At 39.7% G+C, this 17,647-nt stretch overlaps 1 protein-coding gene across 1 annotated transcript; it reads left to right on the top strand.

Moving 5' to 3' along the window:
• Positions 1 to 1,831: 1,831 nt before the first annotated feature.
• On the top strand, positions 1,832 to 16,977 carry LOC111749961 (granzyme A-like). Its single transcript, XM_023545453.2, has 5 exons — positions 1,832 to 1,909; positions 9,229 to 9,376; positions 10,694 to 10,835; positions 14,321 to 14,593; positions 16,303 to 16,977. The coding sequence occupies exons 1-5, from the start codon at positions 1,849 to 1,851 to the stop codon at positions 16,453 to 16,455; spliced, it is 777 nt and encodes a 258-aa protein (XP_023401221.2). The 5' UTR covers positions 1,832 to 1,848; the 3' UTR covers positions 16,456 to 16,977.
• The last annotated feature ends 670 nt before the right edge of the window (positions 16,978 to 17,647 follow it).

Below are 17,647 nucleotides of genomic sequence, written 5' to 3' on the forward strand. Positions count from 1 at the left end.
TCCTTGTCATCAAGACTTTCCTCTGGTCTAAGAGCTTATCTCAGCAACCCCGGGGGCCAAAGGATGCACTCTGCTCCTGATACTACTTTCTTGGTGGTATGAGGCCCTTCTGTCCCTCTGCTCGCTTCTCTCTTTTAAATCGCAAAAGAAATTGTCTCAATCTACAACCTAATCTTGTATATTGAATCATGCCTCATTAACATAACTTCCTCTAATCCTGCCTCATTAACATCATAGAGGTAGGATTTACAACCAAACCAAAACCAAACCCAGTGCTATCGAGTCGATTCAGACTCCTAGTGACCCTATAGGACAGGGTAGAACTGCCCCATAGAGTTTCCAAGGAGTGCCTGGTGGATTCAAACTGCCGACCCTTTGATTAGCAGCCGTAGCACTTAACCACTATGCCACCAGGGTTTCCAGGATTTACAACACATAGGAAAATCATACCTCAGATGACAAAATGGTAGACAATCACACAACACTGGGAATCCTGGCCTAGCCAAGTTGACACATATTTTGGGGGGACATAATTCAACCCATAATGCATGTTTATGAGGTAGAATTCTTAATATAGAGCTATAGAAAAGTGGGTAAGCACCTTGTCACAGGTGCAAACTTGTGAGACCTGGAAAAACAAGACAGTCCCATCAAGTTCTGGCTTTCACAGTTTTCACCGTAATATCCACCCTTGTGAGCGTGGAGTGATTTTGATTTGCATTTCCCTAATGGCTGAGGACATTGATTATATGTTCATGTACTCATTGGCTATTTGTATATCTTCTTTGGTGAAATGTCTGTTCGAGCACTTTGCCCGCTTTTTAATTGGGTTCCAGAATTTTTTTTAATTCATAGACACAACTTGTTAGGCTAAAGGCCCTGCAAAATTTAATAGCCCTTTACATGTATTACCTTTCAAAAAGGTAGATAGTAGTTCGAAATATCATCAACACATGAGAATTTCCAACGAGAGAGGGTATACTTTTTTTTTTAACTTTTTAGCAAGTCGATAGGCAAAAACAGTGCCTAAATGTTTTAAATTGCATTTGTATTATTGATAAGCTTTTGCCCTGTGCATATGCATTCTTCTATAGAATGGAGATACAGCATCCACTTTAACTTCTTCTTTTGTAAATTACTTGCTCAAATTTTTCTTTTTAAGCATTCATCTTTTTCTCATTTCTTTATAAAACAATCCACTTGTGTCACATATATTGAAAATGTTTGCAATTTGACTTTTATATTTGATGTTTTAAGGTACAGAAGTTTTTGCTTTTTCATAATTGAATCTACCAATCTTTTCCTTTACAATTACTTCCTTTGATGTCAGATTTCAAAGTATCTTTCTCAGTTCTACATTTACATAAATATTCATCTGTATTTTCATTTAGTGCCTTTACACCTGAATGTTGTGACTTAAGACTCTAATTTCAGTTTTTCCTCAGTGATTATCCAGTAGTCTCAACAATGTTCAATATCTAACCTTTCTTATTAGAATAAGTTAAAGATACTTCAAATTCTGATATAGACTTGAATTCTCAGCTTTTTAAATGAATTGTCTTTTAAAGTGAGAAAAGTGTCAAAAGAACAATTTTGTATTTAATTTTAATTCCTCAGTCTCTGTGGTTTCACGTATACCCTTTCAGGTAGAAGACATTTAACCCAGAAAGAAATGACCACTTCTGAAGAATAAATAAGTAACCACATCATAGCTAAAATATCAAGATCTTTAGCAGCACAGAAGAAAAATCAAAAAAAAAAAAAAAACCACATCCTTTGTGTTTCATTATATATCAGCAATGTAAATACCTGAAAATACATGGTGTCCATATGTGGATAACAGAAGCCATGAAGTTTTTCTTTCCTTTCTCTTTCCTTACTGCCTCATTTCTCCTTCTAATTCTTGGAGGTAAGATATATTTACATGTGCTTTTCAGTTTTGCTCATGAGAAAGTGGGATTCTATATTAGTTTTAATTTATGTTTAACATTATGTAACAAGGAAAAAAAAATCCTAACTTAGTTTCCAATAATTTTTAATGTTATCATTTGTCTTTGCTATCAAAAAGGCATATTGGCTTTTTAAGACAAAAATATACCCTACAAGTCTACAGTAAAAATATGAAAGTATTAACTGTATCTAGTGGCTTTCATAAATTCACACCAGATCTACAGTGTAAAACCTTTAAGTAAAAAACTGGCAAAGTCATTAAATTGGGGATGTATAGATTTATTAGTGTGACTGTCCCACTCCCACTAATACACGTGAATAATAGCTCTAAGATAAATCTTAAAACTTTTGGTTTTGGAATTTGTTTGTGAATATGTCTGTTTCCAATAGTGAGGGTAGTAAAGAAAACAATATCAGTGTAAACTAATTTAGTGAAATATATGTAATATATATATTTAGTATGATTAATATAATTCATATATATTAATATATATTATTAATATTTTATATATAATAACACTTTGTATTAAGTGCATATAACACTTTAATATACAATAATACTTTATACATAAAGTATATTAATATTATATGTTAATATAGAAATATACACTATATAGATACATATTTGCCAACATTTAATAAATCTTATCATCAAGAATACCACTCTCCTAAGTGCTTTACATGAATCAACTCGTTTAATCTTCTTAAGTATATATTATTGTTATCAGCCCCATTTTACATATGAGGAAACTAAGGCACAGAAAGTTTAAGTAAATTTACTAAGGTCCTCAGCTAGTAAGCTGAGATTTGAACCCAGTGTTCATGTGTTACAGCTCAGTGATATCTTCAGAGGTGAGGTTCTTAACATGGGATCTACAAGCTCCTTATGAGGCCTTCAGTGGGCATCAGTAAGTCTGTGAACCTCACAAAACTGTATGCAAAGATTTACATGCATATGTATATCTATACTTTATCAGATTCTCAAATGGTTTTGTATTTTAAAAATCAAAAAAGGTAAAGAACCACTACTTTAGAAAAACAGCTTCGCAATGCAAAGAATATGGGTTTTGCACAATGTGAAACTGGATTAGAGCACTGCTTTGCCATTTATTTGTTGTGTGAGCTTGGGTAGGCTAATTACCCTATCTAAAAGTCATCTTTCTTATCTATACACCAGAATAATAATACCCTCCTTGCATTATAGTAAATACTAGAGCCAGTGCCTAGTACTAATAGGTGTCTGGTATATCACAGATGTTTTCATTATTATTGTTGCTGTAGTTGTTGATTTTTTTCTTTAATTTTAATGTTTTTGATCTTTCATTCCAAATAATAACCTCACCATGGAATATTGTGAGATTGTTAAGGTGAGACTGAAACAATCTAGCCCGTTACCAGTAGAAAGTTTATAGACTACGATGGGCAGGGATCAAAAAAATGGGGTTCCTGCCCATCCTGCCCTGACTATGTGATGTTGGGCGAATCATTAATCTTTTTGTTTCTTGAGTTTAAGAAAAGAGACTATAATTGCCTGAGACTTTCTACCTCCCAGGGATAGGAGATAGATCCTATGTTAAAGGTGCTTTGATTTCTGTTTTAATTTTTATTGTGCTTTAAGTAAAAGTTTACAAGTCAGCCTCTCATATAAAAATCTATATACACCTTGCTATATACTCCTAGTTGCTCTCCCCCTAATGAGACAGCACACTTCTCTCCACCCTGTGTTTCTGTGTCCATTTAGCCAGCTTCTGTTCCCCTCTGCCTTTTCATCTCCCCTCCAGACAGGAGCTACCCACATGGTCTCATGTGCCTACTTGAGCCAAGAAGCTCACTCCTCACCAGTGTCATTTTCTATTCCATAGTCCAGTCCAATCCCGGTCTAAAGAATTGGCTTTGGGAATGGTTCCTGTCTTGGGTTAACAGAAGGTCTGGGGACCATGACCTCCAGGGTCCTTCTAGTCTCAGTCAGACCATTAAGTCTGGTCTTTTCACGAGAATTTGCGGTCTGTATCCCACTGCTCTCCTGCTCCCTCAGGGGTTCTTTGATGTGTTCTCTGTCAGGGTAGTCATCTGTTGTAGCCAGGCACCATCTAGTTCTTTTGATTTCTTAAGGAAGGGAAAAAAAAAAAAAAAAGGAAGGGAAGTACTTCTTAAATTCAAGATACTATTATCCAAAGAGATCATGCAGAGTTGTGGAGGCTTTAGCAACTAAAACAATAGTAGTAGGTTGAGTTGGGGCCTTAAAAAAATCATTTTGAAAACCATTTGGCAGTTCCTCAAAAAGTTAAACATAGAATTAATATAACCCAGCAATACCACCTTAGGGTATATACCCAAAAGAATTGAAAGCAGGAATATAAACAGATACTTGTACACAAATGTTCACTGCAGCATTATTCACAATAACCAAGAGATGGAAACAACCCATGCATCCATGTACAATGAATGGATAAACATCACATAGTACATACATGCAATGGGTGATTATTCAGACAGAAAAAGAAATGAAATGGAATGAAGTTCTGATACATGCTACAACATGGATGAACCTTGAAAGCATTAGGCTACCATCCCCAAAGCCTACTCATCAGACATGGATTGGGCTGGACAATGGGTTGGAGAGAGATGCTGGTGAGGAGTGAGCTACTTGCATCAGGTGGACTCTTGAGACTATGTTGGCATCTCCTGTCTGGAGGGGAGATGGGAGGGTGGAGGGGAGACGGGAGGGTAGAGGGGGTTAGAAACTGGCAAAATGGTCATGAAAGGAGAGACTGGAAGGAGGGAGCAGGCTGACTCATTGGGGGAGAGTAAGTGGGAGTATGTAATAAGGTGTATATAAGTTTATGTGTGAGAGACTGACTTGATTTGTAAACTTTCACTTAAAGCACAAAAAAATATTTTTTAAAAAAAGCATTAGGCTGAGTGAAATTAGTCAGGCACAAAAGAACAAATAGTATATGATGCCATTTATATGAAATACCTAGAATAGACAAATGCATAGAGACAGAAAGTAAATAAGTGGCTACTATGAGCTGGGGGGAGGCAGGCATGAGAAGTTATTGCTTAAGGAATACTGAGTTTCTGTTTGGGGTGGTGAAAGCATTTGGAAGTGGATAGTGATGATGGTTACACAATACTGTTAATTTAATTCATGTCACTGAATTATACACTTAAAAATAGTTACAATGGCCATCTTTGCTATATATATTTTAACACAATAAAATAAAAATGTATATATGTTAGTTATCTACTGTGGTTTAACAGAAATACCACAAGTAGATGGCTTTAACAAAGAGAAATCTATTTTCTCACAGTCTAGCAGGCTGCCAGTCCAAATTCAGGGCGTCAGCTCCAGGGGGAAGCTTTCTCTGTCTGTCAGCTCTGGAGGAAGGTCCTTGTCATCAATCTTTCCTTGGTCTGGGAGCATCTCTGCCCAGGACCCTGTGTCCAAAGTACATGCTCTGCTCCTGGTGCTTCTTTCTTGGTGGTATGAGGTTCCCATGGCCCTCTGCTCGCTTTCTTTTATATCTCAAAGAGATTGGCTTAAGACACTACCTAATCTTGTAAACCTCATCCATGTAATTGCTGCTAATCCATTTTATTACATCATAGTAATAGGATTTACAACATATAGGAAAATCACATAAAATGGTGGACAACCACATAAAACAGTGGACAATCACACAATACTGAGAATCACGGCCCAGCTAAATTGACATATTTTGGGGGACACAATTCAATCCATGACAGAATATATCTAGCCAAAAAAATCATTTTGCTAACAGTTACCATTTTAAAGACTACCTCTAAGATCAAGTATGGATTTCAAAAGGCATTTAAACGTAATGAGTTGTTAGGCTCAATTACCACTTACTCTACAGGCAGTCTTCCTTCTCATAACCCCCAACATGCTGCCTTTTACTTACATCATACCTAACCTGAAGTTTCCCTCAGCCCCTAGCTGGTGAAACCTTGCACATCTTTTAATCTCCTTCAGGAAAAAAAAAAAAAAAATTCTGCTTTCTTCATAAAGACTTTCCAGCCTTCCTGCCAAGAGAGATTTCTTGCTTCTCTAAACTCCTATAGCTCCTCATTCATATCTTCTCAAGGCACTTACATGCTGCCTAGCATTGCAGTCATTTGTCTATCTGTCCACAGCTTCATTCTTTGTGTCTTTCTACTACTAAGCTCTTTGAGGGCAAGAATTGTGTTTTATTCATCTTTGCATCCATTTTTAACAGGTCGTTGATGTGTGCCATCAAGCCAGTTCTGACTCATGGCAACTATATATATACAAGACAGAATAGAACTGCCCCACAGGGTTTCCAAGGCTGTAAATCTTTATGTAAGCAAATCGCCAGGTCTCTTCTTCCATGAAGCAGCTGGCATGTTAGAACTGCCAACCTTTCATTTGGCAGCTGAGCTCTTAACCATTGTGCCACCAGGGCTCCTTATTTTACCAGTGGTCATGCAAAAGTAGCCATAGAGTAATTGCATGGAAAAAATTGAATGAACATGTAAATTGCTTAAGAAAGAAGTTCTGTCCTGATTTCATCCTGGAATTAGAAGTGTAGGTGGAACACAAATGTTCACAGCAGCACTGTTCACAATAGCCAAAAGGTAAAAACAACTTAAGGGTCCATCTATTGATGATGGATAAACAAAATGTGGAACATACACACAATGGAATACTACTCAGCCATAAAAAGAAATGAAGTCCTGGTCCATGCTACAACATGGGTGAACCTCAAAAAACTTAAGCTCATTGAAATATGCCAATCAAAAAAGGACAAATATTGTATGACATCACTTATATGAAATAGCAAGAACGGGCAAATGTATACAGACCAAAGTTTATTAGTGGTTACCAGGGGCAGAAGGGAAGGTAAAGGGGGAGTTTTGTTTAGTGACTGTTTACGTGATGGGAAATTTGGCAATGATTATGGGTGGTAGTTGCACAACGTGATCATAAAAGAATAAGAAAAAACACAGATACCACTAAATTCTACACCTAAAAAATGCTGAATTGGCAAATGTTGTGTTCTATATATATTTACAACAATTTAAAAAAAGAAGTGTAAGCAGAAGTTCAGTTAATGAATTTGCTTTTTGTCTTTCCTTGTGTATATTAACCAATATTTACTTTTTAGCTACAACATAAATTTTAATGTTGTGTGCCATCAAAGACTCATAGCCACCCTAGATGACAGAGTAGAATTGACCCATAGGGTTTCCTAGGCTGTAATCTTTATGGGAACAGATTGCCAAGTCTTTTCTCCCCTGAAATGGCTGGCGATTCGAACCAAGTGTTTAACCATTGGGTCACCTACCCACTGCTGTCGAGTTGATTCCAACTCATAGCGACCCTATAGGACAGAGTAGAACTGCCCTACAGGGTTTCCAAGCAGCACCTGGTGGATTCAAACTGCAGACCTTTTGGTTAATAGCTATAGCTCTTAACCACTACACCACCAGGGTTTCCATCAGAGGGCTCCTTAATTCAGCTCAGGAGTTTCTGAGTGGTACAGTTAAAAGTTCTAGGGGGCTAACCAAAAGACTGGAGGTTCGAGTCCACTCAGAAGTGCTTTGGAAAAAAGGCCCAGTGATCTACTTTCAGAAATTCAGCCTTTAAAACTCTGTGGAGCACAGTTTTACTCTGACACACATGGGCTCACCATGAGTCAGAACTGACTCAACAGTAATACTAGTAATGGTTTTTCAGCTCATCTGTCTTGCCTCACTTTCTATATAAAAAATATCAAATAAGGGGAAAGGATTAAGATAAGTAAAAGCCATTAAAGACCTAGAACTGTAGTACTTACAAGGTGTACCATTGTATTCTGGGCAAGGCAAATAGCTCAGTGAGCCAGACTAATACAGGGCTTGTAAAACCAAAGCCATGGATTTAGTTTCTTTATAAACCAACAAAAACAAGAGTTCTCCAGCCACACCAGACAACATCTCTGTCCCCAGGAATCACTTCACAAATGGACTTCATTAGCCAGAATACAGAGCAGGCAATAAGGTAAGAGAATATTGTGATTCCCTAGCCCCAACCTGCAGGACAGCCAGCCCTGGACTTGAGAAACTTATTATAAACACCTGAGCGGAAAGAGGGAGCAGTCCAGAGACTCAATCTCCCCTATGAGCCCTCTGCTCCCAAACCAGAACACCTGGGAAGTGACTGACTGCCCTGAAGAGTGCTTTCCTTTTCTCAGGGGTTATGATGAGAAGGTGCCTTTACTTACTCAGATAAAAATTTTACTAATAAAGAATTTTCTCATCTATGACATGTTTTTTTTATGACATTCCAGGAGCCTCTCAATATCCTGGCCTCTGAGTCAGAGGGTGGAGAATTGGCCTGCCTGAAGGTCAGAAAAGTTAAGTTTGTGAGCCAGAGCCCAGTCATGGGTGTCCTTCAAGAAGGCCACAGCCCCACCCACCACCTCCAGCCCCGGACCTCACTGTACTCTTGGCTGTCTATCCACACCTCTTAGCAAATGAGTAACGATCCCATACAGTGCCCTCTGGTGGCGCAAATGGTTAGGTGCTGAACTACTAACCAAAAGGTTGGTAGTTCAAACCCGCCCAGAGGCACCTGAGAATTAAGGCCTGTATCGACTCAACAGCAACTAACAACAAAATGTCCTCTGCTCCTAATACCTGCCCAAAGGGGCAGAAATAGGATAAACCACTGCTCTCCAAGACTTGATCACAACCTTAAAAATTCCGCAACTGCTCCAGGGACCACCCGTATCAGAATCACCAGGAGTGTTTCTTTAAAATGTAGGTTCCCAGGTTCCCCTCCCAGGTTCTGAACTATGGACCTAGGAAATCTGCATTTTAAGGAAGCACTCTGGGTGATTCTTTGGGAACTGAAGAGAGATATCTCTGAATATTTATCACATTTACCCTATCCATTTCCAATTTTTTTTTTTTTTTTAATGAGAACTCAAATTAGACATGTGGCAGAAAAAACAATTTAAACACCTGATGTGATAGAAATGTTTATAATAAAACTTACCCAAAAGCCAAGTGGCAAGTTTATCACGAAAAAACACTATTAAAAGTGTCAGTGTTACAGGGAGCGTAAGGATAGACAAGACCGCTGCAGAAAAAAGCACCACCCTGGCACCGGTCTCCACTGCTGTGAGCTTCCTTCCCTCGCACGGAGTGCATGTCTGTGTGCTTGCGTTAAATCTATTCACTATGTCCAAACTTTCTCAGGAGGAAGCATGACTCGATAGAGTAGGATTTCACTCCAGATCACTCTTTTAGTTTTTTCAGAGCCCCACGAGGGAATCACAGGAGGATATGAAGTGGCACGGCATTCAAGACCCTACCTGGCTCTACTCAAAGGGAGCAACAACTGTGCAGGGGCTCTGATCAAAGAAAACTGGGTACTGACAGCGGCTCGCTGTCAGCTGTGAGTAGTTCTGTACTCCTCTGATTCTCGAGGCAGATTGGGGAGGTGAAAATGACTCTCAAGCCCAAAACCACAATTAGGTTGGGATGGAAAAGATAGTGGGCAAGTACGTTCAATGCGATGTTCTATTATACTACACAAAGGCCAGATCCTACAGAAATAAGATCAAAATTATGACCATTTTTGCACACAATTTTAAAGGTTTTTCACTAAAAATGGCAACATTATTAAAATTTTGAAAAAGACGGAAGGTGAAAAATAACACTCATAATCTCATCAACCACACGCAATCACTGTTAATGTTTTGATATATCTTGTTCCAGACCTTTTTCACCGGGATATTTTTACATAGTCAATCAAAGTGAGCGTCCTCTAGGATTACAACTGTTTTTCTTACCAGAAATTGGCATTGCCTCATGTTTCTACATATTAGACTGAGCCATAGGGAATCGCTGATGTTTGACAATTTTAAAAAATATTTTCCTGTGGATCAAACTAATGGTTTTCCCAATCATGATTTGAAAGACAGGATAATGGTTATCAAACGCATATGTTGCCATTTTCTTATTCAATACCTGTTACTGGTAACCCATAATGCTATTCCCTTATTCACTTTAGCATAAATTGTATGAGCAAAAGAAGAAGCTTAAGACTAGTTTCCCATAGAGAAAATTCAAACAGTTTCACATTATAATGTTTTGTAAAATAAGAATTTGTCAGGTAGGAACTTCAGTACAATTTACCCTGGAACCGAAGTTAGCATGCTTAATTAATAGGCCTGCTTGGTGCAAAGTCTGCCCAGCCAGTCAGGAAATTCTTTTGTTCCCATGTCCATGAGGTGTCAACAACCTAGAAGGAAGGCCAAATTCTAAGCAGGTAGAGAAACTGGCAGCTCTTCGCTCCCTGCCTGCTCCCTACACCTCTCCCCCACCCCCACCCCCACCCCTTGCCCATGCACTGCACGCCAGAGAGAAGCCCCAAATCCAGGCAAACCTCTTTGGGCAGCACGCAACCATACTTCTCCAGACCATTATGACTCAATGCTCTTTCCTGTGCCAAAAAGCCTGGGGTTCCCTCCTTGTTGCTTTTTCCTTGAAAAGATGTTGTGAAATTGAAGCAATTTGTGATAACAAACATCTTGGGGGTTTTAGGTAAAAGGTGCTAAAACACCAAAAGAGAAAAGCCCCATAAGTTCCTGTCTTACTGTGCTCGTTTATAAACAGGAAACCTTTTGAAAGAACTGATCAGATATGAATGAAGTCCATAGTTCAATTTCATCCATTCTCTTACATAAAGTATATGTTATTGTTTTTTCAGGGAGAATAAAACTCAGATTTTTCTTGGGGCCGGCTCTATATTCCATAAAAAGAACCATAAGCAAATATTTTCCATTAAAAAGAATATTATCTATCCATGCTATGATTCGCTCACATCTGAAGGAGATCTTCAACTGCTTCAGGTAAACATGGGTTTATATTTATATATATATACATATATACATATGAAATTTAGCAATTTGGTCATTTTAATCTGAAACTAGAGGTTTAGCGCACCCAGCCTCACAGCCAAGATTGGCTAATGCCTGGGAGTATGGGGTAAGAAGCACAGCTGAGACCCAGCACTACGTTCCACAGATGTTCCTTCTTTTAGAATTCAGTTCAGTTCAACAGATGTTGACAAAAGTCCTGTGTTGTCGTAGGACCTGGAAATCCAAAGTACTGATGCCCAAAAATCGAAGACCACAAGGAACTCATCTATCGTCAAACAAAGTTGGGTTTATTGATGGGTACACCATGAGGAATCATGGGGTAGTTCAGTAAGAGCATGTTCCAGTATCAATTGTAGTCAAGTTGATTATGACTCATGGCAACCCCATGTGTATCAGAGGAGATCTGTGCTATATAGGGTTTTCAATGGTGACTTTTTGGAAGATCACCAGGCCTTTCTTCCAAAGCACCTCTGGGTGGACTCAAACCACCAACCTTTTCACTTAGCAGCCAAGCACATTAACCATTCGCACCACCCAAGAACAGCAAGAGGGTGTTAAATCAGCTTATAATAGGATTGGAAACCCTGGTGGCACAGTGGTTAAGTGCTACAGCTGCTAACCAAAAGGTTGGCAATTCGAATCCACCAGGCGTTTCTTGAAAACTCTGTGGGGCAGTTCTATCCTGTCCTATAGGGTCACTATGAGTTGGAATCAATTTGATGGCAGCAAGTTTATGATAGGATTTGAGCTTACAGTAAGTGATTTAGGGAAGGGTTTAAGGAAGTAGGGGCTTGCTCTGAACTGGGTGTTGTAAGGGAGTGGAGTAATTCAATAATTAGGCATCTTCATGAATCTTATTTGGGCAGTGGAAGAAATTGACAGTTGCTACAGCTGTGGTTGGTAAAGAAGTAGCAGTCACTCATTTTAGCCAGGAGCGGGGGTGTATGGACATTTTTGTGGTTTGCACAATGATCTTGTGTTTGCCTATACTCAAACGTAATTGCAGAGCAGCCTTATTTTGCTCTCTTCATTATGGTCACCTTGTCTGATGTTTGTGATCTATAAGATTGTTTATGATCTACAGGAAAAATCACACCCCAGCTGTGAGTGCCGGGCTGGAACTAACACATTAAGGCTTAGCAGTTAGTGCCATTCTTTCTTCTTTCTCAGAAGATCAATAATAATTAGGTCCTTCCCTGAAAGTACTCATAGTCTAGAGGAGGAGATGGCCAAATCAATCAACATCTCTGATCTAGTGGCATTTTACTCATCAATGACAGAGCTGAGAGCGCTATGGGAGCACATGCGAAGTAGGGGCCAGAGAAGTCTTCCTAAAGAAGGCGACTCTAAACTGAGGCTGGAAGATGAGAGAATGAGTGGAGGCCAGAAAGGAGAAAAGGAGGAAGGGGACTTCCAGGTAGGAAGAACAGCTGTACAAGAGGGAATTCTGGAAAATACAAATGAAGGAAGGGGGCAGAAAAGGGAGTTACCATGAGATTCAGGACACAGACCATGAAGCCTGCCTTGCAAAACTGCAGCCATATTCTAATCCCCAGTGAGGCAACTCTCCCCTCCCCCTACCTGCTCCCCACCCACCCCTTACCCCTTACCCCTACTCCCACGCAGCGGTTACTCCCTGGCTCACTTGCTTTCTCATTTTGCTCCATAGCACTTAACATCCCCTGAAATATTCTAGGTTTTATTTATTTGCTTGTCTGCCTCCCCCAATGTAATTTAATGTCCAAAGGATAGGCATTTGTATCTGTTTTATTTACTTTTATGTCCTCCATCATTAAAATATTGCCCAATTCCTAGTAAGCCCTCAAAAAATAGTTCTGGAATAATTTTGAGTAAGAGATGGAACCAAGTCAGGCAGTAGCAAATGTAATTGAGTGAAGGGAAGGGATTCTAGACTCAGGTTTAAGCAACTGGTAAAAGCAGTCAGGTCTACATCAGGGCCTAGAAATCTTACCATTACAGGATGGGTGGGGTGAGTAGGGGAGGTGAGAGCTCAATGCTGTTGGAGTAGGGTCAGGAAAATCCCCATCACCTCTGACACTGTGGCCGATAGTGTGATGCCGTTAGAAAAATCATAAAGAGGGTGTCAAGACTTCACCACGGGTAACCTTCCAGGGTTAAAACCTAATTGTGTGGTCATCACTCCCCTGTGTGCTTGACTATAAGGGAGTTTGAAAGGACCACTCCTTAAAAACGTATGCTTCCCAGAATTCAATTTTGATCAACTCTTTAAGACCCAAAGCCCCTTTCAGGGTTTCTCTTTCCTCCTTATTCATTTAACCAGATGGACAAGCATGAGGGCCATGAGAAAGCGTGAGTGGGAAGAAGGAGGGAAGGAGCACGTGGGCATTTGCAGTCATGTTCTCTGTAAAGACCTTCATCTGTGGCCATTTCACCCTCTAAGTGTTAGCATGGTGGGAGTGGGGAACATCAGCAATGCAGAGGGGGCCCTACGTTAGCAGAACAATCTTACAGGATGGGCCTGAGAACAGTACAATGATAGGACTGTGACAGTTGCCATGGCTGCTGCACTCCTGTGATTTTAGAAGGTCCGCAGAACAAAGACCCTCTGAGCTCCAAAATGAGCTTGAGGGAAGAAGATAGGAAATAACTGTAATTGTCTCCCTCTACTCTCTACTCAAGGAGCCCTGGTGGCACCATGGTTAAGCAGCCAGTGGGGTAACCAAAAAGTCAGTTGTTCAAACTCACCAGCCACTCTGTGGGAGAAAAAACCTGGTGATTTGCTTCCATAAAGATTGCAGCCTGGGAAACTCTATGGAGCAGTTATACTTTGTCGTATAGGGTCACTATGAGTCGGAATCAACTTAACAGCATGCAACAACAATAACAACCCCCTACTCAAACTTGATCATACTCCCTACGCCCTTGCTTTCACTTTTTGGAAACAATGTGGTGAATGCAGAAGAGGGCTTAGGAAATGAAAGGAAAAGGGAGAGGGTGGGTGAACAAGTGAAGGCAAGTAGACCCTCGGGCTGGTTTGGACAAGTTCAGAAGTGGGGAATCCACACTAGAGTGGAAAATGAGGACACTGGGCACTTTCTCACCCTGTGCCACAGCAGGGCTATTTCCTTCGTTGGTCCCCATACCAGTCTATTCACAAACCTAAAAACACCTGAATTAAATAATGATTGATCTCACCACTATAACTTTTCAACCACAAAACTGCCAACCACCACCAATATAATGTTACCATTGACAGGTCAGCTGAACTGGTTTTGCCTAGAATAGCCTAGCAAGATATATCTGAAAAAGTGTGCTGTCATTTTTAAAAAATTAATTACTAAGTAGTCAATTAGGTTGAAATATCTCTTCAGTCATGTTCTTCATAAGCAGGATATATATTCCAATCGGAGATATCTTCTGGGTTTTGTTACTGTGTTCCTTGCCTAAAACTGCATCTCCTATCTACTTTCTAGCTTGATGGTAGGGCAACGATTACCAAAGATGTAGGAATCCTTCAGCTACCCAAAACAGGAGAAGATGTCAAACCCCACACCAAGTGTCATGTGGCAGAATGGAGAAGCACCAGAAAAAACCCAAAAGGAATTTTGGATACCTTGAGAGAAGTCAATGTCACTGTGACAGACCAAAAAATATGCAAAGATGAAAAGTATTATAATTTCAAGTCAGTTATTGACAAAACCAGGATCTGTGCTATTGGCAAAAAAGGTGAAAATGATGCATGTCGAGTAAGTAAATTAAAAATTCAAACCATTTTTTGGCTATAGAAAATAAAGTTAAAATAGAATGCCTAGGAAGAACAAGAGGAGCCCTGGTGGCATAGTGATTAAGCACTTGGCTGCTAACCGAAAGGTCGGCGATTGGAACCCACCAGCTGCTCAGCAGTAGAAAAATGTGGCAGTCTGCTTCCATAAGGATTACAGGCTTGGAAACTCTGTGACACAGTTCTACTCTGTCCTATAGGGTTGCTATGAGTCAGAATTGACTCGATGGCAGTGGGTTTGGGTTTTTTTGGTAGGAAGAACAGGGTAGACGATCGTTATTACTTTTTATGAAGAAGGCCTGCAAGGAATACTGTTTGGCACTGACGTGGTGGCGGTGGTATGTGCACCTTTGTTCAGTGTGAATTCTTCTGTGCAGAGAGAGAGCATTTCTTCTTTAGTAATGGCAATTTCAGTATACCATTTAACCACCATTCATGAATGCTCTCCATAATAATGACAGCTGGCATTTTTCAAGTTCCCGGAACTACCAAGTTCTTTATTATGCCATTTAATGCTCAAATAACCCTATGAGATAACCATTATTATCACCCCTCTTTTGAACTAATTAGTTGCCGTTGACTTGACTCCAACTTACGGCAACCCTGTGTGTGTCAGAGTAGAACTATGATCCATAGGGTTGTCAATGGCTGATTTTTCGGAAGTAGATCACCAGGCCTTTGTTTTGAGGTGCCCATTATGGGTGGACTCGAACTCCAACCTTTTGGTTATCAACCCAGCGAATTAACCATTTGCACCATCCAGGGACTTATAGATGAGGAAATTAAGGCACAGAAAGTTACTTTACTTTCTAAGTTAAATAACCTATCAGGGTGGTAGATCTGGATTTGGACCCAGGCTATCTGACTCTCAACTCCTATACTGTTTTGCCTCTTATGTGCCAAGGACAGGTTTGACTAGGGTGGAACTTATTTAGAGCTCATGGCCCAGAGGCAGTTTTACAAGGTCAGAGAGAACAAGAAATGAAGGCTGATGGATCTGGGAATGAATCTCCAAAGATTGTATGAAATAGCACCGAGTACTCCTTGGTCTGAGAGATGGCTTAGCTAATGTCATTCATCAGAGCAGGGTATAGTTGAGATCCTACCTCAAGCGTTCTTGTAGCCCCAACATTCATTTCTTACCCTAATGTCTATTAACCAAGAAAAGAACATACAATCAGACTCAGGGAGACAATTATTTTTTCACAATCAAAGTTTTCCTATATTGTTCTTTCTTTGTTTTACTGAAATATAGCTATCTGATATATAGATATATTTGCACATCTTCTCCAGAATTGCCTTTTTTAGAAGGAAAATTATTTGGAAAGATAAATTAATGTGTTAATTGATGCTGAGGGCAGATGGTTATTAAAAGAGATTTTTAAATTAGCCTGTAAATAAGGAAGGAAACCCTGGTGGTGTAGTGGTTAAATGCTACAGCTGCTAACCTAAAGGTCGGCAGTTTGAATCCACCAGGCACTCCTTGGAAACTCAAAGGGGCAGTTCTACTCTGTCCTATAGGGTCTCTGCGAGTTGAAATCAACTCAACGGCAATGGGTTTGGTTTTGGTTAAATAAGGAAAGAAAGAATGAATGAGTGAGTGAATGAATGAATGTATAAATACATCATCTTTGGAAAGCACTCACATTTAAAATACATGACTTTCTGTTCCAGGTGAATGCTGGAAGTCCTCTGATATGTGGTAACATTTTCAGAGGTGTCACTTCCTTTGGGAAGTGTTGTAACCCCCAGAAACCTGGCGTTTATACTGCCCTTACAACAAATTATCTCAACTGGATAAGGAAAACCATTGGAGGTGCCATATGACATTCCTCCTTCCAAGTAGAGAGGTCAGGTAACCACCAGGAGATGTCAAGTAAAGGAGATTTTAACTTGGCCTATCTCAGAAGGACCTCATCAACCGTCTTAACTTGGTGAACAAATTACAGCTTCCCTGGAACAAAACCAGCCAATAAAAGAAATTGCTTTCTGCTTTCACACCTACATGATCAGCTAAAACTGTATCATCACACTTATTCTCTATCCATGGCAGGATGCCTCTTGAGGAAAATTTCCCAATTTAGTGACTCTTTGCTTTATTTAGAATTTTAGGACCGCCACTTTTATGTTTGTCCTCAAAAAAAAAAGTCAATCCGGGGAAAATTTAGAATATTCTTCATTTATCCAAAGGGTGCTTCAAAATATCTGTGGCTCCCTAAATTACAGCCGGATACTCTATTCGATGTCAATTTATACATGCAAGCACTAGCTTAAATCCATGTTTTTCTCAATAAATTGGGTACATAATAAAGAAAAATGGCTTATTTTACCGTGTACTATTTATATCTCGTCTTTTTGTGGTGCTTTTAAACTCCAAAGAGCTGATTTAAAATAAACTCCTTCTGTAATAATTCCAGAGCCTCTGAATGGAACAAACACTTAAACACTCAACTACTGACTGAAAGGTTGGCAGTTCAAACCCACCCAGAGGCACCTCAGAAGACAGTCATGGTCATCTGCTTCCAAAAGGTCACAGCGTTAAAAACCCACACATGCGGTTACCATGAGTCAGAATTGACTTGATGGCAACTAACAACAACAATGTAATAATTCTGACTTGGAAGTCCACTGTGTGCCAGGCATTATGCCTAGCAGTGTAAATTTGGAGGCAACGAAAATGTGATCACTGCTCTCAAAGTGCTCGAACAGTAGTAGAAGACAAGAAGAAAGCCATGAATAAGAGGACATCTACTTCAGGTTCTGAAGAACACATAACAGAATAAAGCTGTCTACTGTGTTAAGAAGTTGATAGGGGAAAAAATAGGTTTCGCACTTCGATCAGCCATCACAATTAGCCCCAATAGTCTTCTTCCTGAGATCTGCACTATATTTAGATTAAAAAAAAAAAAACAAAAACCAAACCTGTTGCCATCAAGTCAATTCCAACGCATAGCGACCCTATAGGACAGAGTAGAACTGCCCCACAGAGTTTCCAAGGAGCGCCTGGTAGATTCAAACT

The sequence above is a fragment of the Loxodonta africana genome, chromosome 2 (assembly GCF_030014295.1).
Source record: "Loxodonta africana isolate mLoxAfr1 chromosome 2, mLoxAfr1.hap2, whole genome shotgun sequence".
Classification (NCBI taxonomy): Eukaryota; Metazoa; Chordata; class Mammalia; order Proboscidea; family Elephantidae; genus Loxodonta; species Loxodonta africana.

Coding starts and splice junctions, on each gene's coding strand:
- LOC111749961 (XM_023545453.2), top strand. CDS start 1,849: ATGAAGTTTTTCTTTCCTTTCTCTTTCCTTACTGCCTCATTTCTCCTT. Junction 9,377..10,693: donor ACAGCGGCTCGCTGTCAGCT/GTGAGTAGTTCT, acceptor TTGTTTTTTCAG/GGAGAATAAAACTCAGATTT. Junction 10,836..14,320: donor GAGATCTTCAACTGCTTCAG/GTAAACATGGGT, acceptor TCTACTTTCTAG/CTTGATGGTAGGGCAACGAT.